Here is a 25,192-nt window from a genome sequence, read left to right as displayed (position 1 = left end):
ATACCAGCTACTGTGTGTGCAAACCTGGTAAAGACCTATAGTAAACGTTTGAGCTCTGTTATTGCCAACAAAGGTTATGTTACAAAGTATTGAGTTGTATTTTTGTTATTGACCAAATACTTATTTTCCACCCTGATTTACGAATAAATTCTTTACAAATCCTACCATGTGGATTCATGGATTTTTTTTTCCACATTCTGTCTCTCACAGTTGAAGTGTACCTCTGGTGCAAATTACTGACCTCTGTCATCATTTTAGGTGGGGGAACTTGCACAATCGGTGGCTGACTAAATACTTTTTTGCCCCACTGTATTGCCATTAAGAAGAAAACTAGGAAACCAAGTCACATAACATGGCTCGCTTAAACGATCCCTCCAGCCTTATCCAACCTAAGTTTTCTGAATTAAATCCCTCACATAACTCAAACTAGTTAAAAAGCTTATGTAAGACGTAATCTCGATCACAAGCTCACCAGCTAGTCAAGAGCTAATGGATTGCGATAAAACTAAACTTTCTGAAACTGACAGATATAATCCCAGTGTGACATTTCTATTGTTTATGGACGTGATTTTAAACTAAACACAACTCCAGTTCAGGGTCACTGCATGTCAAAGTGAGAACTGTGGGGGCCATAAACCATTAGTGTGGAGCTCTGTGCCTCTCTCGAAGCGTCCAGGAGGTTAATTAACCTAAGCCATGCCTTAAAACAGCCCTCTCCCCTCCCTCACGCCTCCAGACCAGCCCCAGCGTGGCCCCTCTACACTGGATCTGCTCAACAGGATAATCCCCCAGCTGGTGCTGTGGTCAAGGGGCCACGTAACCCCTTGGCTGCCCCGACTCCTTTACACAACTGTACACACTGACCAACTAAGCAAACCCGGTCATGGTTAAAACTTGTGAGACAGAGGGGAAAAAAAAAAAAACACACTTGGGACACACAAAAACACAAATATGCCCACACATACACAAGTTAAAACGCTAACAAAGACTTTATCAGAGCAGGGTCGTATGCAAGGCTGAGGCACACATACAGAGAAACAATGAAACCTTCCCTCTGACACACACACTGACACATATTGTAAAACATGAGCAACAAGCAGCTGCAGGTAGTTGAGCCTCAGGTTGTTCTGGACCAGAGCCAGCCAGGTGGGCAAGCAGGGCAGCTTTTTATAAACAACGTCAATCAGCTGTGCAGTTCAACACCAACAACACTAGTTATTGGAAACACTGTACTGACAGACACTCACTGGCCTGCACCAGTTACCAGTCACTTTGTGGAGCATTGGACTGCCATTACCTCATAAGACTTTGTTGTTACACTTTCTCTTACCGTACACTACTAAATCTCCATTTGCACTATTTGCCTATTTGCACTACTCTGCCTGGTTTACACTCAATGTCACTTACCCATTATATTGTATATTATATAGCTTTCTTGTTATATGTAAAATTGTATTTATTTAAATTTTTACTTTTTAATTATTTTACTTGCATTTTTTAATCACTTTTATATTTAAATATATTTAAATGTTCATTTGCTATTTATCTAGGGATTGAAGAGTAACGCAATTTCTATTCTCCGTATGTCCTGTACATGTGGAAGAATCGACAAATAAAGCTGACTTTGACTTTGACTTTGACTTTGCTAATGACTTTGGTAATGTCCTGATTATTTTAATTGCACCCCGAGCTTCATCTTAGTGGTTTTAGCGTAAAACCTCATGTTCTTCAGAAGGAAACAATTTTCACCTATTAGCAGTGTTACTGTGAGCATGAGGCCACACAGGGACACAGAGACTGAGACAGATACTGTGTAGATATCCAGAAGTCACAGTACTTGCTACACTCACAGAGTGTGTCTGTGTGCGAGTGTGTGCGTTGTGCTGAAGTGGTCACAATCTCCACTAATCGGGCCGGGAATGTAAAGACAGGCAGAAAACATTCTGGCAAAAAGGCAGTAGTATGGGATCAGGCTACGTGATAGAAATAAAGTGGCAGTGAGAGCCTCTGGCTGCAAACAGGTTTGTTTTGTTAGGTTTTTGCTGAGAGCACGTGTTCTCTGGCACCGAGTCCCACTGGGCTGCCCCAGCGGGAGTCTCCGAGCTCCACACACTAAACAAACACAGTGGCTTTTGCATATTTTGCATATTAGACATAAAAGGACGACTTTGATACGGCAATGTCAACCCCTCACAGTATATTTACACATCACAAGCAGCAGCCAAAGGTTGTTTTCACAATCATCCTGTCGATATATTGATCAGTTGACTGATTAGCACTTAAAGTGCAAATGATCATCTGACAGCTCTGCCTGGTTGCACAGTCCACAACCCCTCTATGATCATTTGGTCTCACCGCTTGCAGCCAGATGTAGCGTTCACCTGCAGCAGGCTGCTCTAAATTCCCAGCATCAATCAAGAGTCTTATAGACTTGTGGCGACAGGAAGCTGTGCAAATAAAATCAGTCATGGTGGGTTTAAACTAAGTAAAACAGGGGGCTCCAAATGCTGGGCTGATAAGCAGGTAATGACAACAAACTATTAACACTAATAACATGCGGTATGTTAAGCTGCCAAAAGTTAGTGGAGTGGTTGTTCTCAACAGTCCAAAGTGTAAATGCTTCCGTAACTGCTTGAACATGATGAGGGCTGGTAAAGACTTTTGCTTCTTTTGTTAATTTGCTATTATAATACAGAATCCCACAGTTAAGACTTAACTTCTGCCCTTTCTACATGCCAGTGGGAAAAAGAGCTGAGGTCTTTCATATGAATCCCAGATAATCCAAATGTAAAGATTTATCAGACTGTCTGGAATCAATAGACAACACAGACACACACTGCACAGTGCTACGGGTGCTCAGCAGCGTTAGCAGAAAAGGAGGGGAGGGCTGTGCAAAAAGTCTTTGTTCTACAAGGCTCATATCTGAGGCATTATTCGTTTTTCTCGTGCAAGCGGAGGAGGAATGATCGCTATGTGGGATGAGTACAGGAAAAAAAAAAAAAGAAACTCCTCCACTGTGGAGAGGACCTGTCTCAGGGCAGCTATGCACACACAAACACACAATGATTCCCAAACAAGGATGAAAGCGCACATATTTCTCTTCTTGATCACACACCTTTTTTAACCTCCCCTCTCGTTCCACTCATTCACCCACACAAACACACAAACACATCCACCTCTAGGCCCAGCCACATCCACCCACACGCACACAAATGCTACTCCAGTGTGAACAAAGCAACCTTAGAGTTCAGATTACATTATAATTCATGTGTCTGGGACAAGAGTGAACCCAAAGCCTTGAAAACAGAAAGGCCAACTCCTCTAGCTGCCAGACTCTTCAGAGGAGGCTCTGGCAGGTGTGATTTTTACCCTTCCATCACAGTCACTCCTGCTCCTTCACACCTGTTGCTCCTCTGAAAAATATACTCACTCAGCTGACCTACAAACACCATAACACACACACACACGATCCACACTCTGAACTGTACATGTATTAAAATATATTGAACAATGAAAAGTCTATAATACACTCATAAGGTTGAAATCTGAGTATTTTTATTGTTTTAAAGATCCGGTGTGTAGGATTTTGGTGGATATGCAGGAGGAAAGGAATAAAGTATCTATAAGCATGCTTTGCTTTGTGTATTAATACCTGAAAATAGGAACTGCTTTGGTTCTATTAGTTCTGTTCTCCTTTGCGAAGTAGTGAGTGAATGGACCGCGCTTTTCTACTCAAAACTTTTACTACAAACCTCATTCACTCAATGACACACACATTCATGCATTTTTCTAACTCTGTATATTTTTATATATTTTATTTATTGTTTACTCTATTTAATTTGTAAAATATGTGTACACACACACACGTAGAAAAATATTTAGTATACACATCCAGAAATGCATATATTATTATATATTGTACATATATTTATTAGTTTCAGATGTAGCCATTCTTGTATTTTGCTTGTTTACATTATTGTATTTTGCACAACTCTGTTGCTTGTGAAGCTCGCACACAAGAATTTCACTCACATGTGCTGTACCAATGTACCTGCACATGTGATGTGACAATAAAAGTGATTTGATTTGATTCTATAACTGCTTTGTGTAACACTCATACACACTGATGATGGATTCATCAGGGGCAACTCAGGGTTCAGTATCCTGCCCAAGGATACTTCGACATGCACTTCAGAGTAGCCAGGGAATCGATCCATGGTAGATACCACAATGTTTCTACAGTAGCCCAGAACAGACAAACTAATCAACAAGTCTTGATAGGACCTTTTCTTGTGTTTAGCAGCCTGACCTAAGGGACATGACAGGTATTCATCTGGATGAGCCAAAATGGACACAGCAGTAAAGCTAAAATCAGAAATTGAGACAAAAATAATAATGTGAAATACTTTTTTTCTTTTCGCTTTGAAGCAAAGCTGCTTAAATGCAATTGTCCCAGCCACTGTACACACTGTACACACACACACACTTAACTGAAAACATCAATAAAGCTTTGCAAACTAGTTTTTTGTTTTTTTTTTAAAGATCGTTTTCACAGCTCACCTATTAATAGAGACTTATACACTATAAAATTGCTTTGTGTAGATTTTCTTTTCTTGTATTTCATTTCTAGCAGTTCCACAGATTCCCATGTCACTGTGGGTATTACAAAAAGAAACATGATCCAGAATCTATAATCCAGCATAAGCATGAAGGCCTCCTATCCAAACCACATTTACATCTTGTGTTGACTGATACACCGCTGCTGATGCGTTACAGTGTAATGAGAATTTAGACAATATAGTGCGTTGATGAGTGCAGACAGTTGCTTTCTAACTCTAAGAGGTTTACCACACTACATGCTGTTATTGTGATTCACATCGCACCAATTTGTCATAATCTGCAAAACTTTGAGCTGCCAAATCAAATACACGCATAAAGTAGAACTGCATAACTATTTTAAACTTCATTACTACCACCACTAAAAGCTGAGGAGTATGTGTGCATTGACGCAGTGTACAGCAACTAATTACACTGTATTTTTGGATTTTGCTTAAGTGCAAATACGCAGGGCTTCTTCTCTGCTTGTTTATTTCCATTTATTTTTATTTTTTCAGGTACAGCTTCTTTGAAAATAAAGAGTATGAGAACAAGTCTTGTAATGATTTACACAACTGTTAAAAGCTGAACTCAACTCCTCTTCAGTGTGCAACACTATGATGAGTACATTACGCCTTAAAGCATGACTACAACTATTAAGTGGATATACACTAAAAAGCAAATGACAGCTCCATCTTACCTCTTACATATGTCCTAAAAAGTAAAAAAAAACAAACAAAAAAAACAACAACCCCATATCTCTAATGAATGATATCAAGTCATTTTAGCCAAAAAGAACATTAAAATGTATTTTTTAAAAGAGATCTGGCCAAGACGAAGGCAGAGACTGCAAAAAATACAACATCACAGTTCTGTGGGACATTTAAACAACCAAAAAAGACAATAAAGCACAATCATAAAGATACCAACGAGACATGTCATTTCTTTATCCTGACTACATTCAAGTTACCAGTATAAGCAATTTGGTAGATATTTACACACAAACATCGGAAATGACTTTTGACAGTTGATCACTTTTTTTTGCACAACACCAGTATTCAAAATAAATAAATAAAATAAAATAAAGTATTGGCAGTAATTAAACTGCTGTAAATGGCTTGTCGACCTGTAAGGTATCAAAGCAGATCCCTCGTGAATGATATCAAGTCATCTAAGAACCCTTCTGTCCACAAGGTAGAAGCTACAATCATTGTTTGTTCAAGTGATTTTTATACATCCTTTAAATAGTCTGAGATTTCAAAACTCTTTTTCGAGACAGACCTGGTCAAGAGAGCAGCAGAAACGGCAACAAATATAACATAACAGATATTTTAAATGGCCAAAAAACTGCTTTGATTATAATCTAGAGCGCAGGGTAAATGCATACATGCAAAACACGTCATGTCTTTAATTCCGCTGACTGTAGCCTATTTGCCGAACTAAACAAATATATTAGACATTTAAAAAAATTAAATAAAAAAAAAAAACATCGGGAGTACCACAGTTCATGACATAATAAATTATAGTTTAAAAAGACACGAAGCAATTTTTTTTTATTTTGCTAGTACGATTCTACTTGAAGTTCTACCTCATCGTCCCACTGATGACATCATTTATCCCAGCTTTTAATCACACTTAAATACAATTCAATCAATAGCAGACTGAGAAGGCACTACCCTGTCAAAACACTTACACACTACTCACACTTGTTGAGAAGAAAAGAAGGGGAGTGGTGGAGGGCAGAAAACTTAATTAATCCTGCGGGTTAATAAATACACAGTTTGAATGATCCCGGAGTAAAACTTTACCCAGACGGGCGCTAATGTTTGACCGCACAGCCCTGACGTTATTCCCTCACACTAAAAAAAAAAGAAAGAGAGAGAGAAGGAGAAAGGTTCCGGCTAAAGCACAGGGAGTCAGAGCTCACTTACTCCACCGCTGGAATTAAAAGAAGGGGGGGAAATGCAGGAATTCCAGCGAAGAAATGCGAGTAATTTATGGAATGTTGTCTCCGACAGCGAGTGTGAGCTGTTTCAGAGAGAAGGCGCTCAAACAACTGACTTCACATCCACATTGTTCAACAAACTGAAAGTTTCACTCCGACAGACCCCGCAACTGAAACCTGAACAGCGCTCAACACTCAGAAAACTGTGAAACATTTGCACCGGCTTACCTGGTCAAACTCCTGTTAGCAGTCCGGCAGGCAGGCAGGCGGGCAGGTAGAGTAGTATTTTATTTTATTATTATGATTTTTTTTAAAATAAAATAAGGAGTCCGTAGGGGGTTTTCTTCTTATTTTTTTTCCCTCTTTGTTTGTTTTCTGCTGCCTCGTCTCCTTCCTGAAGCCGCTTGTTTGAAGCGAGAGGAGGGCAGGAATTTCAGGAATTAGCCGTGGTATGACATGAAGCCTGGAAAAAGCCAGAGAAAAAGACCCAGGGAGGGAAGGAGGAGGGGGGAGACAGAGGAGGGGAGGGCGCGAGGAGGTCTGACCGGCCAACACGTAATGACGAAAAGGGGGAGAGGAAGAGGAGGGCTCAGAAAGGAGAGGAAAGGGTGGAAGAGCATGGCATTAAGAAGAATAATTTAAAAAGAACTAAAACAGAAAGGATACACAATATTATAGCACTCAACTTCTTCATGAACACTGACAATGGGTGTACAAACACACCATTTATAGGACAAGCGTGTTACACTGGATTCCCACTGTAACTGAAATCACTGGTTTAATCCTTCAAATTTTATTAAGCTTTATATCAGGTACAATGAACGACCGTTGCCACAAATGTAATATTTCAGATCCATACTATAGGGGCTCAACAGTTTTTTGCCTGCTATAAAGAATCACTATTGCACTTTGACTTGTTGAATAATAAGTGCATATACTTTATCCACCGTATTTCTATCACTTGTGATACACCTGAACAGATAAAGCTACCTTAAGCGCTGCTATTAAATTTATACTCTCCAGGCCTTATGCCTTATTATACTAAAGAAACAATATTAAATATGTCTTTAAAAATAAATTGCCCATATTAATGTCTATCCAAGATGGCTATCTTTTTTTCAAAAGTTTTTTTCCCCCCATATAACTTGTAACCTTTTGCTTTTCAGCTCTAGTTTGCTTATTATGTCACATGATCAGACCAAAAGGCGATAATATTGTTAGACTCGGGTATATTGTGCAAGTCATTTAAGGCCTGGAGGCATAATTGTCTGAGATGTAATTCTGAACTTTGGACTCTTCCAAGGCTACATATGCGGAATAACGTGAACTGGGTAACAGAGCCCCCTGCTGGACATTCTGGGTGGTGCGTGTGTTCGTTCAGTGGAAAGCCATCACAGTTCTCTCTAAAGGTTGTAACCTGGGGTTTATTCTAGCCGTACTGTTTTTAAGACTCACAGTCATGTTCATTTGGACAAGCTGCACTTGGTAATATAGGAAGAGTTCATTCTTGGTGATGTCCTGGTTATGTATAAGTACACAGAAAGCAGAGGCAATGTCAAATTAGGCGCAATGTAATTTTTGTTTCAAAGATTAACAACAACAATAAAAAAAAATGTGTGTGATGTTGGTGATAAAAGCCATATGATGCTGTCCTTTCAGTATTTTGAGCTTCTATTTTAAATTGTCCACAGCTCTGCTTCAGCACCACAGATCAGTGACGGCTCTAGATAACATTTTGGGTCACCCGAAAGAACCACACAGCTGTACAGTTTATGTCATGCTGTAATAGAGCAGCCAAATAGAGTGACACCAAAGAAGCATTTTTCCTCAAATAAAAAACTTTTCACCCCTCAGCTGTAAAAGGCTGTTGGTGGGTGGGTGACATGGACACCCAAGTTTGCAAATAGGTTAACTGTCATGGTCCCTGTGCCTGCCCAGCCGGCCTCACAAGGCTACACTTGTGTTTTTGCTTTTTCTCTCTCTCCCCTACCTCTCTGCCTGGGCGGAGCTCACAGCTGGCTCCCACCCTTGGCTCACACAGCTGTTGGCGATCAGCTGATGGCGATCAGCTGATTACCGATCTACTATTTGAGGCTGGGTCACAGATCCTCTCATCGCTGGATGATTGAGCTACTGACGTTAGTCTTTCTTTTGGTCTTATACCTTTACGCCCTACCTTCGTGATTTGTGAGTGATTTCTCCCTTCCCTATTCCAGTTTATCTTCACGGACCTGTGACCTCCCCGCGGTACGGACGTGTGTGAGTCGGATGTAAGGACGTGAGCGAGCGTGAGAGAGAGAGAGAGAGAGCCTTCCCCTAATCCCCTGGAATCCTGGACTTTCCCCCGTCACTGTATCTAGTATTGCACTGGTGTGTAAATAAATCGTGTTCTGATACGTCAACCTGCTCTGCGCTTGAGTCCCTGCTTTCAGTTTGTGACATTAACTTGAGAATGGAGCGACGTAGGAGCTCTAAATCGATACTGTAGGTGTATCTACTAAAAATCTTGAATCTCAGTGACATCAAGGTCAAGGTGAAAGGTCGTTTTCTGAAAATCTTGTGAATACAATAACTTCAAAACAAGGTTACATAGGATTTTGAAACTTTTTTTTTTAAATTCCCCTTTCGCCCCTGTGGGCAGTCAATCCTTCAAGCTTGGGTCCTCTAATAGAGGCCTGGGAGCTTGAGGGTCCTGCACTGTATCTTAGCTGTTCCAAGGACTGTGCTCTTTTGGACAGAGATCTCGGATTTGTTTCTGAGATCTGCTGGAGCCACTCGCCTAGCTTGGGAGTGACTGCACCGAATGCTCCGATTACCACTGGGACTACTGTTACCTTCACACTCCACATCTTCTCGAGCTCTTCTCTGACCCTTGGTACTTCTCCAGCTTCTCATGTTCCTTCTTTCAGATGTTGCTGTCATTTCGTATTGCTATGTCTATTACTACAGCCGTCTTCCTCTGCTTGTCTACCACTACTATCTCCAGTTGGTTGGCCATCACCATTTTGTTTGTCTGTATCTGGAAGTCCCACAGGATCTTAACTCGGTCATTCTTGACCACCCTAGGGGGCATCTTACATTTTGACCTAGGGACTTCCAGGCCATAGATGGCAAAGATGTTTCTGTATACACATGCCGGCCACTTGGTTATGGCGTTCCATGTATGCCCTGCCTGCTAGCATCTTGCACCCTGCTGTTATGTGCTGGATTGTCTGAGGGGCATCTTTACACAGCCTACACCTGGGGTCTTGCCTGGTGTGATAGACCCCAGCCTCTATGGATCTTGTGCTCAGAGCTTGTTCCTGTTCTGCCACGATTAGTGCCTCCGTGCTGTCTTTCAGTACAGTCCTGGTGGTGTGGATCAGTGACTCTGTGTCTCATTCACTTTTGGTATACAGCTTGATGTCATCCATGTAGAGGAGGTGGCTGATGATTGCTCCATTCCGTAGTCGGTATCCGTAGCCAGTCCTGTCAATGATCTCACTGAGGAGGTTCAGGACTGTGCAGAACAGCAGTGGGGACAGCGCATCCCTTTGGTAGATCCGGTACTTGATGATGACTTGTGCTATGGGCTTGAAGTTGGCCTCTAGTGTTGTATACCACATCCCCATTGAGTTCCTGAGAACTCAATGGGCTTCTTGAGAAAGCTCTTAGGGTCCTGTTGATCTTGTATAGGCATTCCAGGTGTAGGGCATCGAGTCATAGGCCTTGTTGTAATCAATCCAGGCAGTGCACAGCTTGGTCAGCCTAGTCTTGCTGTCTCAGCTGACTGCTTGGTCTACCAGTAGCTAGTGTTTTGCACCTCTGGTATTCTTGCCAATTCCTTTCTGGGCCCCTCTCATGTATTGTGCCCCATTCACCGCTATGATGCCTGACAGGAGCTTGTGGCACTTGGGCAAGTTATTGGCCGGTGTTTGGATGGGACTGGTCCCTTCTGGGGGTCCATGGGGATCAGGACTGTCCGGCCTTTGGTTAGCCATTCTGGGTGTCTCTCATCGACTAGCAGCTGGTTCTTTGGTACTGGAGTGCTGACTCCTGGAGTGCAGTCAGCTTCTTCAGCCAGTAGGCGTGAACCATGTGGGGGCCTGATGCTGTCCAACACTTCATACTGGACATCCTTTCTTGGATATATTTCTATATATATATGTGTATACATATATATGTATATGTATATAGATAGATAGATAGATAGATAGATATACATATATGAGAAAGTGAGAGAGAGAGATAAACAGATCTTCATATTGATCTCCATATTGTCAGTTTTATAGCCTCTATGTTTAACTTTTAAAAACCGCATAGATCTAGAAGACTGGCTAAGTTTCTTGCTCATGCATTGGCTCCTGCCAAATTCTTAGACAGCATCCCGTGTGTATATATAAGTTTCTATAATGTAAAGAAAAGTCTGAATCTGAAACCTCTTAGAAATTACACTGGTTTGTTGGCTAGTCAGTGGAGACTAAAACCACTTCATAACTTTATGTCTTCAAAAAAGTGATAATATAAGCAGAAAATTATGGATTAATTGAGTAAAGCTGCCAAAACACAGAAATGGGATTTGAAGAACAGGAGTCGTTTGTCTAAATCAAATCACTTTATTTATGAAGTTTCATTGTATGTTCGATCATATTAAGGCAACCTTAGTTGTTTTTGTGAAACATACTGATACTAATTGGCTTAAGACAAACACAATTCATCAGCTGAAGCCCACATCCTTTACTGACAGGCATATTCACATTGATTTCCTTTGGATCAGTACGTGTTTATCGGTACAATAGCGTCCATCAACAGTACATTTAATTAAAACAGTGGCACGTATACCCAACAATCCAAAGTGGTCTACAAACAGTCTAGACTCTGTTAAATAAAGTGTATTAGAAACTACAGGAGATTCCTTTGGACTCATTTAAAAGAAATTAAAACAAGAGATTAAGTTGGTCTAAAAAAACAAAACAAAAAAGCAATATAAATTAACTTAACAGCCTCCTGTTGACAAAGAAGTTGTACTATTGCATTTATAGAACTTCCTATAGAAAATACATGGAATGTATAGGACAATATTGTACAAAACTGGATCTTAAGGGACACTCCTCCTTACAGGTTTACAGTTGAAGTTAGTGATGAGAACACTGTTCCTAAGACATTTACACTGTGTTATACTGTAATACACTGTAGGAGATTAGTGTAATCTGTAAAACATTTAGACTGTAAGACCAGACACTGTTGCTTTATCGTGTTTGTGGGGAGTTTTGGAGCACGCTAAGTAAACCCCATCCAACACTGACAGAATCATCGGCGATGAAGCTGAGAGCTAAACCAGCTCTTCATGCTAAGCACTACATATGAGTCCAGTTCCATTCAGGGGCCTTCATTTGTTGTAACCCAAAGACACATCTCCATCTGTGCATGCTCTGTATCCAGGGACTGCACCTCCTTTTAGTTCTGCTTTCAGCAATGACTCCGAGTCTCATTTCTTGGAAAGGAATTTCATCTTGTTTCCTGGAAAAAGCAACATATCTGCATGAAGACACATTTGAGACAAAGAGCATGTTTCCATAAAGAAAAACTGGAGGATTTTACAGATGATGAATTGATCAGCTGATAAGCTGACTGCCTGAGGCTGTGCAGAGACTCTCACCTAGGCCCTTCAGGAACTTGTTGACCCCTCTTTGCTCACTCCCAGGCAGCGAGTCCAAATATTCTTGTGCTCTCACCTCAAAGAGACCTGGAGGGGGAAAAAAGAACTCGTTAAATGTGCTGTGGTATACAAAATGTAACTACAAGTTCACACTGAAGTCAGAGCAAAGTCCGAATCATCGGTGCACTGAAATGTTTCTGATCATTTTCTTAATTTTTTGGCCAAAAAAAGCATAATATCACATCGCATAATATCATTGCTCAAAAAAGCAACACTTTAGATCTCAATAAAAAAAACAAACTGCTGGATAATGGATGGTACTCAGCAGTATGTATGGCACACATGTGCTTGTATTCATGCCTGACAATGTTAGGGCATGCTCCTAATCAGATGACAAATGGTGTCCTGGGGGGTTGCCTCCCAGATATGGACTGGGAGATCACTTTTGTACAGTCTGCAGTGCAACCTGGTGGTGTTCTTTTGGACTTAGGTCAGGCGAGCGTCAGTCAATGGTATCAATTCCTTCATCCTCCAAGAACTAACCACATACTCTTGTCACATGAGGCTGGGCATTGTCCAGGGCCGGCGTAGAGACTGACAATACGTCCAAGGATTTTATCCTGATACTGTCACGACCTGCAGGATCGGCAAGGCGCTGATCAGCATCTCTTCACTCCTAGCCCCCCTTCTCTTCTCTTTTTCCTCTCTCTCTCCCTCTCCCCTGTTTTGCCGGGGCGGAACTCATGGCGGGTTCACGCCCTCGGTCCACGCCTTCCCGGATCGTGCACACCTGGGCCTCATCAGACCAGCTGGTATATTAGAAGGAGGAGATCAGCTGTTCAACGCTGGATTGTTGTGAAGGCTCTTGTCAGTACACACCTAGCTCAAGTTTGCCGTGCCTCTGTCTCAGAGACTTAACGTGTTCCTTTGTTCCTAGATTCCCCGGACCTGTCCCCGTGTTTCCCCGTGTGGAGTGTGGAAGGAGTGACAGGTCGCTAGCGGAGTGGCAGTGCTCATCCTGTTCCTACTTGCACAAAGGAGCAGATACACTTTAACAGTGTTAAAGAGCATTAACATTGCTTATAGCTTATTACCTCTGAGGCCTTGCCTGCGCAGATCTCTCTCCTGGATGAAGCCGGTGAACATCTGAGTCTCCATGAACACCTCCAGAAACCTTCTCAAACTCTTGGAAGTGACTGCTTTGCGAAAGGCCTCACGCTGAAAGGATGAGGAAGAAGTGGGGCTGGGCAAGGTGGTGGAGGAGACAGACTCCTCCTCCCTCTCTGTTCCACCCATGAAGAGGGAGTAGTGGCCCACCATCTCCACGAAGAAACGAACAAAAGCCTCCGACACCACTGTGCTCAGCGAGCTAGAGTCTGGCAGAGAAAACCATCGGAGAAGAGGGGTAAAAATTAGCCACCCCCAAAAGCAATTACAACAAAAAACTGCTACACATCAGAAGACATACAAGGTTGTTTCACACAGACTACTTCAAAGTATTGACACTGATCTAGATCTTGATCTAGTTTGGGAAACAGACTTTGGTTAGACTGAATGTTCCAGCAGTGTTGGAGTGAACTCTGTTGGAAAGGTTTGGCGACCACAAAGAACATGAGATTTATGCAGAGTTACACCACATTTATGGTTTTGTATTTTTAACCACAACATTTCTACTTTGAATTTCGTCATACTTCAAGGACCCTTTAATGCTAAAGGTGAATTATTAAGGAGGAAAAACTTGAATACTGGAATGAAGCTGTCCAGTCATATTAAAAATTTAGGGAAAATGATGAAAATCTCTGGGAATGTTCTCTTGGAAAATTTCTTCGGTGTACCACAAAACTATGATCAAGTTGCAGAATGATAAGTTGTAGGTGTTTCGTACATACCTATATATTTCACTGGAAAACAGCTGGCAATGAACATTAGAGCTGTGGTACATAATATTCATTACATGAAACCCAGGAAGATATGACTGGTAACGAAAACACTTCAAAGCTTTTTAAACCAGAGATTTGTGCAGACTAATATCACTAAAAAGAAGGCTGTGGCAATTAATGTAAAAAAGAAAGTTTCCACAGGACTTAGGTGCACCCTTACTGCTTTCATAAGAATTAAGATGTTAAGTAGTAGCCAGGAGTTACTAATCAAATGCACTCTTGTGAGCACCTCTATAAAAGCACAAGTTTTGGCAAGAGTGGATACCCCAGCAAATTCACCTCAGACCATGTTGTTCTCAGAGAAGCTGCCAAAAGACTAAGAGCTACATCTCAGACTCTTCAGGCCTCATTTAGCATGTTGCATGTTAAAGTTCATGACAGTACAATTAGAAGATTGAACAAGTATGACTTGTTTGGAAGGGTTGCCAGAAGACAGTCTCTCCTCTCTAAAAGGAAAATGATGGCAAAGCTGCATCTGAACAACCCACAACACTCCTGGAACAATGTCTATTGGACAGACAAGAGCGTGTTTTCACCATGTTTGGTTATAACACACAGCACCATGTTTAATGAAAACCAAACACAGTATATCAAGACAAACACCTCATACCAACTGTCAAACATGGTGGTGGAAGTTATTTAGTATTGTAAAGTCAAATGCACAGCCAACGGTCTGACAACTAAAGCTTGGCAGAAACTGAGGCCAATAATCCCAAGCACAGCAGCAAATCTACAACAGGATGTCTGACACAGAAAAGAATTAAGATTTTGCAATGGTCCAGTCAAAGTCCAGACCTCAACCTGAGTGATGTGCAGTGGCGGGACCTAAGAGAGCTGTACATAAACCAATGCCCGCAAACCTCCATGAAATGAAGCAATACTGTAGAGGACAGTAGCCAAAATTCCTCCCCAAGAGACTGAAAGTCACACTAAAGATGCTTACTTCAAGTTATTGCTGGTAAAGGTGGTTCTGCTAGTCCTGTGAAAACTTTCTTGCTCATAGTACATTCTGTTTACACACCAAAAAACCAGAAAACCCACATTATATATGCAAGAAATAACAAGTATGACAAGTCACCATTGGGTAGATCTCCTTTCTCACAGGCCAGCTCCCTTCTCTTGTCCAGCACATGCTCCAGAGCTGCCTGCAGCTTATGTGGAAGAATAGAGTCCTCATCATCCAGCTATAGAAGAGGAAAGAAAACTAATTTAAACAAACTTAACACACAGCCCACTCCACAAAACATCTTTTACAGTCACAACAAGGAACTCTTGTGTGACTAGTGACATTTTTTACTGTGCTCTTTCTGTTTTAATCTCTTTTTTTTCCTTTTCTTTTTTTTTACCTGTCGAAGGAAGCGGCTGTTGCCGAGGTCAACCACCAGGACCTAACAAGAGGGAGAATGATGTTATTTCCTGAAGCTATTGTTCAGTATAGGAAGTGCCCAGAGTAAAGGGCATCACGGGCAATAAATTACAAAAAAAACGAAAGAAAAACCTTCTCTTACTTCTTCTATGGGCAGCTCTTTGAGTCGAGGTAGAGAACTGGAAAGGAGGCCAACTATAAAGGGAGTCGGAGTGCAGACTATATCCAACATGGACGGTGGGAGCACCGGGATGTATGTATGCTGCCAGGTGAAGGGATAGAGTAGAGCCACTACTGCATGACAACACTGAGACAACGTACTGTGGAAAGAGAAAGAAAGTGTGAAAAAATATTGTCATAATCTGGTAAACAGATGAATAAATCTTCCAATAAAACCAGAAAATGGGCAAGTGTTATCATTTGTCTTCTGTCTTACCTCCCTCCCTCCACCAACCACCTTACTTCCTATTAAAAGCGAGTTTTTCTGTCCCACTGTTGCCAACTGGTTACTCATAAGGGGTTGTCTGATTGTTTGGATTTTCTCTCTATTATCCTACGATTTATGTTATAGTATAAAGCGCCTTTAGGAGATTTTGTTTCTCAGGTCAACTTTAAACTTTAAACTAATTTAACATTAGTATCATTCACCATGTCGTATGTAATCCCAAATCCCTGTACTATTAGATAAAACACTTCTATATTTGAATATATACATAGAACCTGTAACTATTTTAATATGAAAGCACAATGTAGGCTATTCTTGTACTGAGATAACATTATTTTCATATCTAATCCCATTTAATATGTTGGGAATTCCCAGAAATCATAGCTAGTAAACATGGATAATGTCCAGACAGTGATAATAATAGCTTTTGCTCTTTGATTCACATGTTCTGGAGAAATGTTGGTTCATATATGATAATATATCCTTGACATTCACAACAAAAGGAAAACACAAAATCACAGTAAAAAAAAGTCTAAAATAGAAAGAAAATCCCTACCACAAGATGGCGCTATCCTCCTTCTAAAAAATAACTTCCCCTGCCAACCACTTATTAATGTGGAACATGTTGAGAAAAGTTCATTTATATGTTTCCCCATTCAAACCCGCTGTCACCCTAAAATGAGTGTTTTAATGGAGTGTGATGCAACACTTCCAAACTCTATACAGTGACAGCAGACACACTCACACACTGTTGGCTTAATCGCCACTGCATTTCCATCTGCTTGCAGTTAATTCATTATTTAAAAAAAAAACCCAAAAAAACAATTAACGAGGCCAAATTTCCACTTCACGGCAGAGAAAGTGCAACAGCTCTGGTAAAAATGCTTTTAATGTAAGCTGTTTGAATACTATGGAATACTGTCTGAACACCGTAGTTTGAATACTAAGGATAAGAAAACAAAAACACACAAAACAGTTCACTCTGAAGAGCTTCATCAAATAATTTTTATGCTTTATGTATTCATACAGCATGAACCTTTAGGGTGTTTAAATCAGATTAAGAGGGACTTCTGTAGACGCCACATGTGTATCACAGCAGTAAGAAAGCCCTTTGGGGGTGGGGTGGGGAGGGGGATGACAACTATTGTGACGTATGAAGTGAAAGGTTCGAAGGAACCATGTTTGTTTGTAGACGTCAAACTGCACACATGGTGTTAGCCCAGCAGCCATGCTTTAAAGCCTTACTCCTTCTTGTCTGGCATCTATGACAGTTTTCCAGGGAAAAACTGATTGTTCCCCAGGCGACTGTATAACACAACAGCATTCCTTCCTCTCACACTTTGGTCAGCGATCTTCTTTTCCCCAGACTGCCTGTCTACTTGAAATCTCTGTGTCATATCATTCAAACTCTCTGATCTTTTCAGCATCACAACCCTGTCTTGCATAGTCTTATCAGCAACGATTTATGAAGCAAACAAACTAAATAACACAGTGGCTGAACCCAGCAGCACGAGAGCCAACCTGAGTTTGTCAGCAGTGAAGATGACCCTGCGCTCCAGCAGCAGGGAGGCAAAAACTCTGAGGAGAAGACGCAGACTTAATGAAGAGAAGAGACATTCAAAGTCTACGTGTTCCAGGCGGGAATCTGACGGGCGGCACAGTTCTATCACCTGCAGTAAAGAAAGAGGCGTGTAAGGCACACAAAAAGAAGAAAGAAGACCCTTAGATACAAATTACAAAGCTACTAATGCGATTATTTCTATAGTTTTAAACAATGCTGATTTGGGTAATAGACTCCTTTGTAAAAATGTCTTTGTACCTCTGTCCCAGAGCCAGGTAGGAAGTTTTTGACGGTGATAGTTCTTCCTGGAGCAGGGAAGGGAGCCTCCATGATGCCTCTCATGAAAGGCTGCACCAGGGCAGGGGAGATCGCCCTCCTCTTTTCCACTTCATCCAGAATCTGTAAGAGACAGGAAAGGGAACACTTTGGTTTCAGCACCAGCAACCTGTAGTTATTGTGTTACAAAAAAATGACAAAACTCTATACAAATCTAATTTACCATTCAAATATTTGGGCCAAAATGTAGTTAAAAGATAAAATATAATAACATCTCCGTAATCAAACTTTACTCACCTCCCTGCTATTTATTCTTATAGAATTCTGGTTCTTACTTAATTAACATAATAATAATAATGTGCTGGATTTTGCTCCTGCTCTCTCCTCCTGTGGCTGTGCAAGTAGAAGGCCCTAGAATGCAACCATACTGCCAAATATAAACGACCATCTAACAGAAATTGCTGCAAATGAAAAAAAAATCTATCTTCTTGTCACTATAGTTCCAGACTCAAATCCCTAATTTTCTTTTAGGAAAGTGGATATTATTAGCCAAATGCATTTATTCTGACCATAATGCAGTATGAATATGGCGCCACATTAAAACACAACAAACAGCTAACACCCTGACTCAATCATGTGTACTCCTCTACTCTACAAACACACTCTACGCATCTGTGCTGAATTAAAGCGTGTGTAGCTGATTGACTACATGTTGAAGATATTTAGAAAACTCTTCCATGTATGTGTCCTTAGTAATCAAACTTTAGCTATAGCATATGTGCGCTGCAAAGCATTTACACAGGTCAACATGCAGATGAATCTAAGGCTCATTACAGGGGAGCTCTTCCACTGAAGCGACCACATCAGCTGCGTTGCACATGTGTCGCTTTACTGTAGCCATGGATACGAGCCCCTGTGGGAAAAGGGACTGGGGAAAGTGTGGGTGGAGTTCTTTGGGCACCGAGGGTGGTACTTTTTAATGGTGGTTTGTGTTAACACGTGCAGTTCAGAGCAGTGTAACTGAATGCAAGTCATGGCTCTGAGTATAGTTTGCACATTTGTGCCTGTGCTTAAGTCACCTTGGAGAAGAGGTCAAAGCATCCCAGGCGGCTGACGATACAGTAGACTTCAGGGAGCCTTCGGCCTTTGCCACTGGGCTGTGAACAGCCAGAAGGAAAGAGACAGACAGGTTCATAACACAAGACTGCTCAACCAACTACAACTAGAGGATTAGAGCAGTGAAGCAAACCAAAGCCTTTATTTGACAGAAACTTTACAGCTACATTCATGAAAAAAAAAACAAAAAAAGTCATCCATGTTGAAGAAATACGTTGGAATGAGAAAAAAACAGCAGAAGGCTTTAAACCAGTGGTTCTTAACCTGAGTTCGATCGAACCCTAGGGGTTCGGTGAGTCGGTCTCAGGGGTTCGGCAGAGCCTCAGCTGTGATATGCACGGCTCATTTTGTGCACCAGTAAAAAACATATGTATGTCTTGAATTTGAAAAAAATCCTATTTTATTTTTCACTAAAGAGGGGTTCAGTGAATGCGCATATGAAACTGGTGGGGTTCGGTACCTCCAACAAGGTTAAGAACCACTGCTTTAAACAGACTATAATGAGGGATTCGTTTTATTAAGCCTGAATTAGCAGAAACCTGCGACCGTAACAGGAAGCATTGTAAGAGCATACCAGTAAACGACGGCAATATCCAAAACGTCTGCTTCCATCTTCACCAGTCAGTACAAATGAGAAGGTCTCGCTGGGGATGTAAAAGGGAAAGATAATTCAAACAATCATATAAAAAAAACATCTTAAAACTGTTAAATCACAAAAAAACAAAAAACGCAGGGTCAGGTTTTTACCACCAAAACCTTACTTTGTACTTAACACAGAGAGCCCTCGGGACAGGGTCACTCTGGAAAACAATCGCACAACACTTCCTAACCTCTACCTGACAGGTAATCATTCACTGCTGTTAACCTTCATGACAGGGGAGAGTGTCAGCCAGTCCACTTTAATCATATGCTTGGTTGCCCTCACCCCTCAGACATCTGCCTCTGGATAATTATTAGCCATCGCCATCACACAATCATCACTTCTCAGAACAATGTGTACATTGACCGGAGGCATTGAGTAATGCAGCTTGTAGAGCAAACAAGGAGAGTAATTTCTGTAATAACAAGTTAGGTGCATGGTGTTAGAGCTACCATTTCTCCTGAAGGCACTAAAGATTTGCTAATTTCCAGTAATTTGTCAGTCATGACTGATTAGTCTTTGGGACTTTCAGCTTTCAACTTTTCAAGTGATAATCAGTGAGGAAAACAGCTGAGTGAGCTGTCACCACTCCAGAGGGAAATTCCCGTGTCCACGTTTGCTTTCACTTCACTTTGTGCTTGTGTGCCGTGGCAGCATTCAGATCCAAACTGACCTGGGAAAGTTGTCGACGGGTGCCCAGTCTTTGGCGTCTGGGAAACAAAACTGCGGGATGACCTTCAGCTGGTCCTCAGTCTCTCGCATGAACTTAAAGCTCCTTTCAAGCTGGATGAGAAAAACCCCCACATAAAATAAAGAGATTCCAAATAGAGGTCAAAGCATTTAAATTAAAGAAAGAAACAGCGACAGTTATTTGCACAGCAGACGTGTAATGACTGAATATATAAAGAGTCACAGTTAAACTACTTAGTGCATATTTTGGCCCCGCATGTCTGAGTTCAATCAGTCTTTGATTTTAACTTATTAAAATTTTCTTCAATCAAAACTAAAGCAGTATCACTGCTCAAATCGCCACACTGCTCATAAACTGGGGTGTACATGTTTCCTCATAAATAATGGTCAGGCAGACAGCAGACAATGTCGATTTTCAAAAAGTTTACATATAATATTCAGCTTCACTCGTTTTGCTCCAGTAACACTTCTGTTTTACCTTGAGAGGAAACTGCTGTGTGACTTCCGGCAGGTACGGAACTCCAGCTTTGGTCTTATGGAGCGCAACAACTATAAAATACTCAAAGAGTTTCCTCTCCTGCAGTTCCATCAAATCCCTCTCCAAGGTCCGGTACCGCCCCGTCTGCCTCAACATGGACTGGACCGACACAAGCCGCTGGCTATGAGCTGTGGAACACAGAAACACATTTCATCAACATGCATGTATGCGATCCACAGATATATACACAATGTGTGTGTGAGTTGCAGTGAACCCACAAATTACAGCCTGCATTTCCAGCTTTAGCTATATCACAGAACTGGAAGAAAACTACACAAGCTCACATCGTGCTTCTTTGTCATTTATATCATTAATATTAAAATGTCCTGCTGAATGAAAAACATTTACATTATAGATTGCACTATGTAGCACGTCTGTTTGGATTTTCACCTTTTAGTTTCTCCTCCGTGTCGCTTTCCGACTCGCTGTTCTCGTCTGTCACTGAAAACAAAAGAGAAGAAAAGAAAAGAGATTTATAGCACCAGTAAAGTCGGAAAAGGCCCCCAAAATATTAAATGACTTATGCAATACTTGTTTAAATAATGAGATAAAGGCAAGACTGCAAAGCACATGGAGTGGGTTGACTGCTGAGAGTATTAAAGGTAAACTATTAATAAACTACAACAAAGAAAAAAATGAAGAAATAAAATAATTTGTGCCAAAGGGTACATATTCTTAAAACAATGATCACAATCAAAATTAATATGAGAATTTTTTTTCCAGTTTGTCAAATTTTTTCTAGACCAAACAGTTATCATAATAGAAAACAGAAAGTTTTATAGCAGCACGTAATATTTGAATGTGGGCCCCACATGGGCTTTCTATTGCCAAGCACACTGTGGACTTAGTTGGTGTTATACTGTATTTAATGGCAACTGGGAACCCATGATTGTCTAAACATTGCCTTGCATGGTAAAGTCCTGTTTTTCTGTCTATGAGTTGCCTATTTTCTGTGTCTTTTGTTTTCATTGGACTACCAATCTAGTTTCCCTTATGAAGATTACTAAAAACTCCACAAGGTGCCAGACAATCACTGAATTAAGTAAAATTGAATTCATGTCTCTACTTGAGATGACAGACATATTGAAAAATGCAACCTCCTTCTTGAAAGCGCTGCAGTAGCGGACGCAATGTTTCGCAAGTTAAAGATGTCCGTGCAGTCAGTTTCAATTTTCTTTCACTAAATCAGAGATAGACAGTAGCCTGGTGTTCACTTGATGGCTCACCTCTCCCTGAGCTGGACTCAGCAGACTGAGACACCTTCTTCATGCGTTTCTTCCCTCTGCGCGCCTCGAAGATCCCATTGATCTTCACCACCATCTGGAGAAGTTGAGAACAGAAACACAAAGGCTTTAACCCTTTAAACTGATAAACAAAAATGTGCCTGTACCAAGATCCTTTCAGTGCAACCTCAGTGAGCCCTTTTCATTAGGTACTCTTCCACACAGGAAACGTACAGTAGAAATGTTCTTGCTCCTCTTTAAATCCCAAAGTGGGAGTTCGTACCTTAGGGATTTTCCTCCGTCTGCGATTGTAAGGGTCCCCTGAGAGACACGGGGTGTCGTCGGGGCTGCTGGGCGTGGAGGGGGGGCTGATACGGGAAGGTGAGGAGATGCCAGTGTCTCTGTTGGTCTTACGTAGCTCGGGGATCTTGAAGCTTCGTCGCTCCGAGTTTTGTCTCAAAAAGCCGGGCTTGGAGGAGAGCTGATAGGGACAAACACATTTTAGCATACTTTTAGGTTAGGTTAGGTTTTCCGATTCCATTGGATCTATTTGATTATCGTATTTATCCATATTTATCCATCCTTAATGTACCTTATTTGGTGTGCTGGGGACAGGAGATGAAGAGGCAGGTGAAATGCATTTGCTTCCCAAACAGCTTCTCTCCAGCTCAATATCTTCATAGGGGTTCTCCTTGGACGGGGGATCTTTAGAAGCAAAAACACATGTTTTTAACGTCACAAGTTACACAATAGCGCGCTCGTTCCAAAGCACAGATAAGCACTCTTTCCATATCACTCACGTTTGTTTTGCCAGACGATTCCTACTCCAGATGTGCGGAGAGCTATTACAAGTAGCAGTATGTGTAACCCAGCTCATATTTCATCATGATAAGACTTTTGCACAGCTAAAGTTAAAAGCAAGCCCTGCATATACGAAGTGGGGTAGCTTTCCAAAGCCTGTCTCTTTCTTTCTCTCCATCTGCCTCTGACTCTCCCCTGCTCTATCAATCCATCCACCAGATGTGACTTGTACGCAAATAAAGAGGGACGTTCAGTTCCCTGTTCCTTCTTGCTCAGGAAAAAGACAAAGGAAAAAAAGAAAAACAACAGATCAGTGTGCTGTTTTCCACATTGCTTGCTGAAGAGAGTGTCACACTAATCTCCATAATGTGTTTCTGTGTGCTATCAGCTAGTCAAACCCATCAAAGAGGCACGAGACTGAACACATGTGATGGCAACAGTTGCCTTCCTCTCTGTCTGCAAACAGTGACATGCGACTGTGTGTTCAAAGGGTGTTTGTGAAAAGCTTGTGGGTGGAGGGAGGCAAGACTTCGAGGACATCACAAGCATTCATCACTGCCTCCCTGAACAGTTTTATTAGTAGACATATAGTTAGTCTGACTCGCTTTACCCATGGGAGGTTATTGAGAGTTCAGTGAACAATGTCTGAGAGTTTTAACTAACACTGCTGTACAAAAGGAGGAAACTAACAAGGTTAAAATAAGCTCCAGCATCACTCAGAAGTAGTTGAACTTAATTTGATTGTTGCCGGCAAAAACAGCCACCGTTACATACCAGTCTGCCCCCCACCCCAACCCCTCCCCCACCGCCATCCCAGAGCCCTGACAATCACAGAAGCCAACCTCAGCTACAATGCAACCTCACACAACGCCACTATTGTGCGTTATGAAATTAAACGCGCTCTAGGTGGGGCCGGCATAATACGACAGACAATAAGTGAGGAATTTCTATTTATAATTTTTTAATAAAAGCTGAGCGGCAAAGCACTAAATTACAAAAAATATAAAAAGAGTAAAGAGATTTTGCCCTCTTTGTCAACTCTGTCACTGAACTCTTTCTTTCTTGCAAACTTTGAGTCAGTTTATGAATTTGCGTGCAAGGCAAAATGTTACAGAGATAATTTTTTGGTATGTAATATTTACCTATTATGTCCTCATAGACATTCTCCTCTGATAAAGTGCGTGTTAAGCCCAGTCTGGATTGATGATACCAGTTCACCTGGGAGCTTTCTGCAGACGACTGAAGCAAATCCTCAAATTCGTAGGACTTCCTGGTGGACAGAGGAGCACAAAGACGAAAGAGTTTTGACTGACATCTTAAGGCGAACATGTGTCACGGTAATGTTGTTGATTTTTTCTTTTCACTTGCAAAACATGAAACTGATATTTCAGTTTGTTAGCTGCATCGTCAAAATAAACACATCTGTTTCATCAATCCAAATGTATCCACTGGAGCACAATGCATACATTTACACATGCGTGCAATCAGTAAATCAAAAGTCTTGGAATCAAAGTAATTCTGTGCAATTTTACTGCATTAGATTATACAGAATAATTATTTAACAGAGTACATCACAGTATCATGGCTTGCTCTCTTTATATGAAATAAAGTTAGATAAAGTAAATGCAGTGTCGCCGCTCTGACGCAGTTTTAGCCAAAACTGAACAATACTGGATGATGTGGATCTGGTGACTGGTGAAGGCACATCTATGGAAAAGCACCCTGCAATGGACACTCAAGAGGGAGACAGCCTGACCAAACAAAGGGCTTGACACAGCAACACACTTGAGCACACACTTGAGCGAGGCCTCCACATATGGTATGGAATGTAACAGATCCAAGCCAAGCTCCGAAACAAGAATTCAGACCACTGGAAAAAGCGAACAATAGATGTGCTCAATACTGCAGAGTTCACATTTTTTTGGTTTCCCTACAGAGAGTCCTGCTTTTTTGATTGTAACCATCTGAACTGAAGGGCTACTGAGAGCCGAAAAGTCAAACATCTTTAACCGTTTGCAATCAAAAGACTACTTTTCAGATCGATCAGATTTTGCACTTTTAACGTAATTACGCCAAATGAATTTTTAAGAGCTCATTTTTTTGTAATTCTGTGAAAAAGCAAAGCTTTTTGACATGACTCTTCATGTTGCTCTTCTATTATTCCAGTGGAGTTGTTTTGGATGGAGGAACTAGTTGCGTCGGTGTGTACATTCCTGAGATCAAACCAATGAGCTCATTTTGTGGGATATTTAGAAAAAAGGATGAGGTCACCGGTGATTCTGATTTACAGCAGATGTGGGAAATGTTGTGCACCTCCATGTTTGTTTAATGGTGACGGGGGAAGGGTTTAAGGACATGTACACCGAGCTATCGCCGGCCAATCCAGTTCCCACTTTACAACTTTTGGAAAATTTTAG

At 41.3% G+C, this 25,192-nt stretch overlaps 2 protein-coding genes across 2 annotated transcripts in view; both read right to left on the bottom strand.

Annotated features, from left to right (window-relative positions):
• tead4 (TEA domain transcription factor 4) overlaps positions 1 to 7,026 on the bottom strand; it is a 41,823-nt gene extending 34,797 nt beyond the window's left edge. The window contains exon 1 of the mRNA XM_085282742.1: positions 6,770 to 7,026. The gene's annotated coding sequence lies outside the window, so the exon portion shown is untranslated. The remainder of the gene's footprint in view (positions 1 to 6,769) is intronic.
• Positions 7,027 to 11,116: 4,090 nt separating this feature from the next.
• LOC146570007 (DENN domain-containing protein 2A) overlaps positions 11,117 to 25,192 on the bottom strand; it is a 33,261-nt gene continuing 19,185 nt past the window's right edge. The window contains exons 4-20 of the mRNA XM_085282740.1: positions 23,918 to 24,045; positions 22,567 to 22,679; positions 22,258 to 22,455; positions 21,978 to 22,071; positions 21,142 to 21,192; positions 20,692 to 20,879; positions 20,197 to 20,306; positions 19,458 to 19,527; positions 18,847 to 18,924; positions 17,750 to 17,890; positions 17,452 to 17,600; positions 15,628 to 15,805; positions 15,466 to 15,507; positions 15,198 to 15,303; positions 13,274 to 13,555; positions 12,180 to 12,266; positions 11,117 to 12,040 (exon numbers count right to left, since the gene is read on the bottom strand). Of these exons, the coding sequence (XP_085138866.1) occupies positions 12,009 to 12,040; positions 12,180 to 12,266; positions 13,274 to 13,555; positions 15,198 to 15,303; positions 15,466 to 15,507; positions 15,628 to 15,805; positions 17,452 to 17,600; positions 17,750 to 17,890; positions 18,847 to 18,924; positions 19,458 to 19,527; positions 20,197 to 20,306; positions 20,692 to 20,879; positions 21,142 to 21,192; positions 21,978 to 22,071; positions 22,258 to 22,455; positions 22,567 to 22,679; positions 23,918 to 24,045 (2,047 nt within the window). The 3' untranslated portion in view covers positions 11,117 to 12,008. The remainder of the gene's footprint in view (positions 12,041 to 12,179; positions 12,267 to 13,273; positions 13,556 to 15,197; positions 15,304 to 15,465; positions 15,508 to 15,627; positions 15,806 to 17,451; positions 17,601 to 17,749; positions 17,891 to 18,846; positions 18,925 to 19,457; positions 19,528 to 20,196; positions 20,307 to 20,691; positions 20,880 to 21,141; positions 21,193 to 21,977; positions 22,072 to 22,257; positions 22,456 to 22,566; positions 22,680 to 23,917; positions 24,046 to 25,192) is intronic.

Source organism: Mchenga conophoros, linkage group LG7 (genome assembly GCF_057382185.1).
Source record: "Mchenga conophoros isolate Kocher_MC1m ecotype Shallow Benthic linkage group LG7, M_conophoros_male_GT1.1, whole genome shotgun sequence".
Classification (NCBI taxonomy): domain Eukaryota; kingdom Metazoa; phylum Chordata; class Actinopteri; order Cichliformes; family Cichlidae; genus Mchenga; species Mchenga conophoros.
The sequence above is the reverse complement of the archived record's forward strand: the minus strand, read 5'-3'. Positions and strand labels throughout refer to the sequence as shown.